Genomic DNA, 9,019 nt, shown 5'->3' with positions numbered 1-9,019 from the left:
TTCCTATGTCTCTACCGGTGTGTCTGTCTATCTCTGTTGTGTGTGTGTGTGTGTGTGTGTGTGTGTGTGTGTGTGTGTGTGTGTTTGGGGGAGGGGGTAATCTGGATTTTTATTTTGCTTTGCAAGGCCTTTGTTAGCTCTGATGTAGAAGGACCCCTGTCTCTCTGCCTGTGTCTCTGTGCGTCTGTCTGTCCGTACATGGTCTGTGGGTCTCTGGGTGTCTCTCCTTCCAGGTCTCCTTCCCTCTTCCCCTTTCCCTCTCCCTATCTCTCCCTGCAAGTGGCAAAGATGGAGGAGGGAGGAGGCAAGCCCTTCAAGAAGCTGATTGGCTAGCGGTGACATCACTGTTTTCTAGAGAAAGAGCTAAGATTACAGAGTATTTTTGGAGCAGAGCAGAGTGTGGCACTCACCTGCCTGAAGCCCCAGCAGGTTTCCCACCGCCACCCCCACTGGGCTCGGGGCTAAGCTTGAATTCAGGTCCCGCAGGGAGACCAGGAGAGGACCTAGCTGCCACAGCCCCTCCTCCACAGCCCTAGGGGCCTCCCCAGGGGCACCCAGACAGCGACAAGATCTGCCTCCAGTAATACTGGACCCAGGAGGGGCAGGAAAGTCAGAGACACCACACACACGTGGTGTGTGTGTGTGTGTGTGTGTGTGTGTGTGTGTGTGTGTCTTAGCAAAGAGGTGTGTGAGTGTGCACACCTGAATGTTGGCAGCACAGACTTGGAAAGAAATAAAAAGGGAAAGGAGAAGCTACTCCCTGAGGACAGTAAGAGCTATTCCAAGAAGCAGGTACCTGGGGGAGGGGGCGGGGGAGGGTGGCAAGGGGCCACCACTTTACAGAGAAGGTGGCTCCTCCCCTAGGCTTCTCCCTAGGGTTTGGGGTGAAGAGAACCCTTGACAGCAAAGTTCTGACCTGGGGCGCTCTAGCTGTGGGGGGAGGAGCTTGGGGGCAATGCAGAAAGCGGGTTGGTGAGAAGGGGGGCCAGCTCTGGCACTGGGCTCCTATAGCCGGGCTGCTCATTTGCACCTAGTTCTGCCTCATTCTCACCGCATGGGCAATGAGGCAGCACCTCTCACACCTGCCAACCCCAGCCTGGGCCCCAGGGTGTCTACCCAGGCCACTGCCCCTGGCAGTGTTCTCTGCCCCTCCCAGGAGCTTTGGCCCCAAGGCCTCAGGTCCCTGCCCTAGTATCTTTTCCCAGGAGTATTTTCCTCGCCCTGAGAGTCAGAGCCCGGAGCAGCTCAGAGAGGCCTGGTGAGTTAAGCATCCCAGAATCCCACAGAGGACAATCACGACGGAAGGAGACAGACCTCCAGAAAAAGACAGCAGGAGTGGGAACCCATGTCACGGCCCCCACACGCCTGCCTTCCTGAACTCCACAATATATATTGGCTTTTCTCCATCTCTTGACTACACACATGCACGTGCGCACACACGCTCAAATAGCATATTCTCTCACTCCATCACACCCACAAACACTTCTCCCTAAGCCTGATCCTTTCTAAGCCAAAGTATGTCTAATAAAACACTTTCTCAAAAAAAAAACAGGAAAAGAAAAATGCTTAATGCAAACAAGCAAACAAAGCTGCTGCCACCCCTCCCCAAACAAGCTAAGCAAGTGAACCAGCTGTAGTAAAAGGGGGAGAGGAGCTGAATGGAGAAGAGGTAGGTGGGCACAGACATGAGAGGAAACCAAACCCGAGCCCAGGTGTTGGAGATGCAAGAAGCAAGTCGGAAGCACAATGAAAGCAGTAGGGATCACAAGGGTCCAAACAAGACCCAGGTAGAGTGCACACCTAAGGAGACAGTGGCCAGGGGCACAGCAGAGACCGCCACGGGGAGATGAGGAGCATGAGATGGTTCGGACATCAAGCTACAGACCATCAAAGGGCCCAAGAAGCTGTGGGCAGACAGAGCCAAGCTGACCTGGGGCAGGTTGGCTTCTTCCTGGCAGAGCTGGCTGAAGTAACTAACCCAGGTTCTGAAGGGTTTAGGAAAGAAGGGGTCAGAGGGGGAGTGAAGACAGATGGATGGTGACCTAAGAGAGTGGGGCTGGCATCAACGCAGAGTCTATGGCAGCGTCCTTCCTCCATCACAGAGGACTACCACCGTCCCTGGGAAACCTGCTGAAGGGGCCCAGGCTTCTCCCTCCAAGCGACAGCCTGGCATTTGCAGGGGTGGAAAGGGGGAAAGAGGCTGGACACGGGTTTCTAATGTCTTCTCCAGAGAAGACAGGAAGTAGCAGCTCCCAAACTTGGCCTGCCTGCATCCAGGGACCATCCAGCCTGCTTTGGATTGGTCTGCCTGTTGGGGCAGAGAATGGTAGAGGGGCGGGCCAGGAGACAGGGGGACCCCTGCAGTCTGGCTGACCTTTTGAGGAGCCTGCAAGGTACAAATCTCCTGCTCTCAGGCCAGCTGGCCCCCAGTGGGAAGGGAGTCCAGGCTGCCATTGCGCCCCTGTGTGCACCAGGGGCTGGCAGCCTGCCCACCAGGAAGGACTGGGGAGAGGAGGGGGAAGGAGGGGACTGAGGACAGGCAGCACAGAAGGCCAGGAAAGGGCAAAACAATCCTGACCAAGAGCAGTGCAGCTGTCGTGCAAACACGTATAGATTGCAAATGCCTACTGGATGCCAGGTCCTATGCTTGGACACGGCACACAACAGAATTTTAACTTCATGCCTCATTTTTTATCTGCTTGCTCAAGTAGTCTTATCTATCTTGCAGAGGGGCTAAATTGCTCCCCTCAAGTTCCTCAGGAAACAGGTCGTGGGTTTTCTCCCATGATCCCTACTCTACTATACCGTCATGCTCAACCAAAGTCACACCTCTAAGGGTGTGACTAGCCCCAAACGAGCCCCACCACCTCCTTTACTGAGGCATGGCTCAAAGGTACCCCCACCCCAGTCCATGCTCTAGCAGGAGGCAGAGAGGACCAAGAAGGACCAGGGAGCAGATCCATCTCAGGGGTCACCTGCTGGTCCACCCTGGGGAGCATGTTATTCTGGGCAGGACTCCTGCCTGAGTCCTGGAGCCCTGTTGGGTCTGATGGATGACTTGGCTGGACACAGAATGGACACAGGACATGGGTACCGGCCTCTTTCCACCTTCCTGAATCATAGTCCTCAACGGAGCCACCTGCCCCTCCTTCTGTGGGCACCAGACTCCAAACCTCAGCCCTGTTGTGTAATAATACCCGCGACAGTCCCTGCCACCTCCATCTGCCAGCCTAAAAATAATCCCTGCTGAGTCCCAAACCCGCATAGTACCTAGTGGTCCCCAATCCTTCCTCCTGGACAAGTCAGGAGACTCCAAGAGACTCTAAGACCCAGAAGACTCAGAGGAAAACACCTGGGTCCCCACCAGCCAGGATGATCTGACCCTCTGATGGTTCTTCTCAGACAGCAGGTGGGATAGAGGATCTCCCAGACAACCACCCCTACCTTGGACAGTTCCTCAGAGTAGCGATCCTTATTCTTCCTGACCTCTCTCTTGATGTCCTCACAGTCCTCCTGCCCCACCCCCCTCCAGCTTCCCCAGTGGGGGCCAGAGGTCAGGTGATCTATAGACTGGCCCTGGCCAGGAAATCTCTTCTAGTCCTGTTAACAGCAAGGTCCTGAGAAGGGAGGACCCACTTCATTTTGTGGGAGCCTCTCCTCTCTGGCCCCTCTCATTGGGGCTCCCCCACAGCAGCCCACAAGGCTCTGATGCTATTAGCAACCTTAATTTGCTCTCGACTCGATTGCAGTTCCAAGAGCCCTTTCCCCAGGAGTCGCTGACAGGAAGGAAGTCAGTAATTCAATCTCAGCACAGCTTCCTTAATGGCTCCACTAGGCAGAAACGAGAAGCCACACCCACCACACACACCCCTCCTCCCCTTGGCCCTGCATCCCCACCCTACACACACACACACACACACACACACACACACAGAGCACATCTAGGAGGCTAAGGGACCCAAACATCTGCTCTGAGGCCATGCTCCTTGGGTGAAACTAAGGACGTAGACCATCTAAGTCCCGTGCTTACTCATGGATGAAGACCCACCACCATTCCTCGCTCCGAGACCATGAAATATGGGCACGATTCACCTCTATAATTTCTGAGGACATGTTTGCGTGCCAGCTGTGTGCCCACCTCCTCTTGATGGGTGCCTGTGACCAAGAGGTGGGAGCCGGGGAAAGAGAGGAGCGGCAGGGAGGGGATATTCCCAGTCCCCTCTCTTCTCAGACTAGCCAGATCTCCCTCCTATGCTGGGCCTACAGGGCATTCTGCTCCAAAACCTTATGAAGAGAAAACCCAATTTGTGCCCATCCCTTCAGCCTATCACAGAGGCAAGAACAGAAAGCAGGAAGACGCCTAAGAAAAATGGGTCAATGCTTCTGGCAGACTGGGCTTGCACCATGGACAGCGCCTGGGGGAAACGAGGTTACAAACTGCCTTCCCTATCTTGGCATCCCCCTTTCCCTCAGGGGTCCGCTCCTTCTCAGGACTGTACACAGGCAATGGGGATCTGCTGCCACACCCACTCTGCTGCCCCGACTGAAAAGCAGACCAATTATCAGCGAACCCTACACTAGCTTCACTTGGCCCCACTCAAGCTTCCCTCTCCCAAAGCCCTGCATTTGGGAACCTAAGGGGCTCCTAGGTTGCCTAGATTCCCATGCAGAATGAGAAGACTCACAAACAAGGACACAGCACTGGAGGTGGGTTCCCGCCCTGTGCCTGCAGCAGATCGCTGGGCCCTGGAGGCTGCAGGACCTCCCTGTCCATCCTACCACACTTCAACCATGTATGCAGGCCCACATGCGCATACATACCCACGTGGATCCACACACCTTTCTGCCTAGCTGGGCGCTCTCACTAATTACAGATCTTTCACAATCCAGATTCTCTCTCAAACAAGCTGCTTAACCAACCCCAGGATGCAGAAGGTCCTTGGATATTATATCACAAGCCTGTGAGGGTCTTGAAGTTCTCAGGATGTTGTAGGTGGGTGGGGAATCCTGGAGTAGAGAACTCCTGTGAAACACCAAATCTGGCCCCCTCCTCTAGAGGTTTCTTTCCCATCCCACCCCATGGGCATACAGAAAAGCTGTGGGCTATGAGCAGGCACCTAGCAGGGCCTGAGAAGGAGGGGCCGAGAAAGAAGACACAACAGCCATCCAGACACTGAATGCTGGTGCCCTGACCAGGAGGGCAGGTGGGGAACATAGCTGAGCATGATAAGCATAAGAGTTCCCGAAGGCAAGGCAGAGGGTAGGCAGAGCATGTAGGTGCGTGTTTGAGCATCCCCACAGAGGATCTGTGCCTGGGTAACCAGATCCCAGCTAGGTCTCAGACCACGAACCTGACACCACCCAGGAATGGGACCTGACAATGCCACGAATAGCAAAAGTCAGCTGCTGAAAGCAGATTCTTCTCCTACCCTGGCCAGCTGACAGATCCACCCCACTTCTTCCAGGGTGCAAGCTGCAGACACACCTCTGCCCCCAGCACGCTTGTGACACACATCCTTGCCACATCTCCTTACTTACAGGCTTCCTGTGGGTTCCTGCTCATAGCTGATAGATCTAAACCTCCTCCCTCTTATCATCATGACCAAGAGGAAAGAAGGAAAGAAGGAGATCAAAACCAAGCAAAGAGTAGAAGGCAATGGTCCAACTCTCACCAGGGTCCCAGGCAGCACCCCACTCTGTTGAGGGACAAAATATTCAGAATGGGGAGTTGGCAGGAGGAGAGGGCCTTTGCAATGAAGCCCCCAACATTCCCCTCCTCTAGCCCAAGCCCAGCATCAGCCAAGCATGGCCCAGAATCCTCACACTGAGTGGGGAACTCCCCCAAGCATGCCTGGCACACATGTGGGATACTGACAGTCCGGCCGTCACCCCCAGGCTTTCTCAAAGCTCTCTGTCCCTGTCTCCTCTACATTCTTCCCAAGCTCAATCACCATCCAGATATACATCATTAAAGTACAAAGAAGGAGCCTTCCCCACTTTTATCTTCTCCCCACAGGTCACCAAGCAGACATTCCTTTGATAGACACACACAACCAAATATCAGTGCCCCCACCTCAGGGACCCAAGCAAGTCCAAGTCTCCCCTTCCTCCTCAGGACCTCAGCACTTGCCTCTGGAATCCCCCAGGAAGCCAACTCCACCAGACAGAGGAGGGGTGACCCTCTCCCACAGAGCCTGATCAAGGCAGGAACACTGCATCTCTAAAGCAGGAGACAGTCATGCGGGGTGGGGGTGGGGGCCCTCCTCCTTTCTGGGAGCCTATGCCCTAGCTTGCCTCCTCTGCTCCCTGTATCCTCCCTCCCCAGCTTTGCAGGTATTTCCAAGGATTCCCAAGCAGCCCTCAGGCCGGCATCCTATTCCACATCTCACCAGATGCAGAGAGACAAGGCTTCTTCTGACACGTAGCTTTCTGGAATTCCCCCACAAGACAGTCCCAATTCCCCAATTCCTGAGGGACTCAAGGAAAAAAATCCAGGCAAGGATCTGGATTCCCACAGATTTAACAACATTTAGTGAACTAGGCTAGTTCATCTTTTAAATAGCACTAATGATCACACAAATACACCACACACACACACACACACACACACACAAACCCCCTAAGGTTGACACTGCTAACCTCATTTCTGATTGAAGCAAGTGGCATCCAGAGACTGAAGAACATGTCCAAGGTCATGGGGTCAGCAAGTAGCAGGACCAGGATTTGAATCCAGGTAGTTTGACTCTACACCTAGAGTCAAATCTAACCACCACACCTAGCTCATTAAGTTAAAACAAAGCAAACCAATAAGCCCCCCCACCCCCAACCAACCCTGTTGCCAGGCAAGGTAGCATGTCACACATCCTAACAGAGAGGAATCTCTCTGAATCCTCAACGAAGGCATATCCTTTGCTCCAACAACCTGCAGTGAAGGAAGTCCTTGGGAAGTCCTTCTTTCTGTCTGGCCATTCTCTGTGTTGCTACAATTATCAACCTGTGTGTCTTTATTCTGTACTGCGACTTGTCAAAAGCCCGTTACTCTCGATATCTCAGATGTGGAGGCTATTTCAGAGCCTTCCTTCAACGTTTCTTTTCTGCTCTAGTCGCATTCTTGTGTGCTTTCAGCAAGAGTCCCACAGCAGGAACATACCAAAAACTGCAGGGGAGGAGGAAGAGGGCACTGGAAGACTACAAGGGAAGGGGGGGTGGGGGAGAGAGACATGGCTGAAGCTGGAGAGACAGACTCGCAAGCACAACCCCTATCCACCTAATTAATACCCATTCCATGAGTTTTCCTGGTCATCCAGCCTCGCTTTTCCCACCTGAGAAATGGGGAGTTTTGAATACCTCCCAGAGCAACATGCCGCATTCCCTGTTCATGCCTTTCCTTAGGCCCGTGTTCAGACCCCCACGGAGCAAAGGGGAGAGAAACTTTCTCAAATTCCTGCTTTCACATTCATTACCCCCCACCACACACACACACACACACACACACACACACACACACACACACACACGGTGACCCTGTACAGGTGCGCCTGCGGCCACTGCTCTCATACCACAGGAAGTGAGTTCTCTAGTTGGAGGGTCCTTCCTGCGACTCCCACCCACGCATCACTCCTCATCTCGGCTGGGTGAACTTGCCCGCAGCAAGCCGGGTCTGCACACCCACACCAAGGCCGAGAGCTCCGAGTGGTGGCACCGTCGGGCTCTGCTCCAACTTCCATTCAGGAACCAGGAGCGGAGGTGCCACCCAGAGGCTTGTAGATGGCTTTGCCCGTCTCCAAAGCAAATGCCCGCGCTCCGGCACGCGTCGCCTAATTCTCTGGTAGCTTCCCTTTGCATCTTTCTCAGCTTAAAAGAGGAAAAAGCGGAAAGAGACGCGTCCCACCTCCGCGCGGCGCTCCAACAGAGGGAATCCCCCGCCCCCGCCCCGCCCGCAGCCTGCTGGGCCTCGTAGGCAGCGAAAGGACCCGGCCGCCCGACAGCGGCTCTTTCCCGGGGAACTTTTCCCGGCTGCGGCTCAGATGCAGCGGAGTCGGGCAGCGCCTCCCCCTTCGTGCCCAAGCCCCGCGCTCCCCCGGCCAGGCCGGGACACCTACCCGCTCGGCTAGCTCTCCTCCTTTCCCGGGGCTCCGAAAGTCCCCTTTGCCAAGGTAACCAGCTACCTGGACCTCGGGCTGCTGGGGATGGGATGGGTTCGGGGGGGAGGGCGGGATAGAGCAGAACAGGGATGCACCGCGCGACGCTTTGCAGCCAGCAGGCTGCGAAACGCTAGACCCCAGATGCGAATGGGAAGAGTTTAAGCGCGGGTCCGCGCGGCCAACAGCTCCCGAGAAGCTGCCTCCCGGCGCGGGGCTTGAGATCAGACAGCCTGCCCAAGTCACTGCCAACTGCCCGGGGACCCTGCCGGCGGCCGCGAAGCCACCCAACGGTGTCCCGGGACGCTTTCGCACCTGGGGCCATCGCTCCACGGGCGGCCCCAAGGCTGGGGGGTCGACAGCGGAGCACCAAGATCCGGACAGCGCACAGCGTCCCTCTCGGAAGACCCGGGGCGGCTGCCTGGAGCCCCGCAGCCCGGCTCCCCGGCAGTGCCGGGGGCGCGCCTCCTCGGTGCGGCACCACCCGGTGGAGTGGCGGAGGCTGGCCGGGTGCGGCGTTCAGCTTGGGGGTCGGGGCCGGGCGTGCCGAAGGCCAACGTCCGGCTGCCGGGGGCGGTCAAGGGAACGCGCTGCACTTCAACTCACCTTGAGCAGCCAGCCCTCTGGTGCTGATCACACTTGCTATCAAAGTGGCCACATACCAAATCATAGTACTACCGCCCGCCGAGCCCGAGCGTCATCCTATCTCAGGAGCGCCCGTGCTCCGCTAGACCGCTCATGCCCAGAGCTGGAGCGGGTCCGAAAGCCGGGACGCCAGCGCTGCGTCCTGCGCCTGTCCTCCTGCAGCCGGGCGCCGCGTCCCCCAAGCCCCGGCGTGCGCAGCGCCTCTCCCGGCCCGGCAGTCCCGGCGGTGGCGG

At 56.2% G+C, this 9,019-nt stretch overlaps 1 protein-coding gene across 1 annotated transcript in view; it reads right to left on the bottom strand.

The window, feature by feature from the left end:
* Nucleotides 1-8,890, bottom strand: part of IGSF9B (immunoglobulin superfamily member 9B) — a 44,428-nt gene extending 35,538 nt beyond the window's left edge. The window contains exon 1 of the mRNA XM_045295184.1: nucleotides 8,748-8,890. Coding sequence (XP_045151119.1) covers nucleotides 8,748-8,811 — 64 coding nt within the window. The 5' untranslated portion in view covers nucleotides 8,812-8,890. The remainder of the gene's footprint in view (nucleotides 1-8,747) is intronic.
* Nucleotides 8,891-9,019: the final 129 nt, after the last annotated feature.

Source organism: Echinops telfairi, unplaced genomic scaffold (assembly GCF_000313985.2).
Source record: "Echinops telfairi isolate 266 unplaced genomic scaffold, ASM31398v2 ScPeMD7_5592;HRSCAF=6446, whole genome shotgun sequence".
Lineage (NCBI taxonomy): Eukaryota > Metazoa > Chordata > Mammalia > Afrosoricida > Tenrecidae > Echinops > Echinops telfairi.
This window is presented reverse-complemented; position numbering and strand designations above follow the sequence as displayed.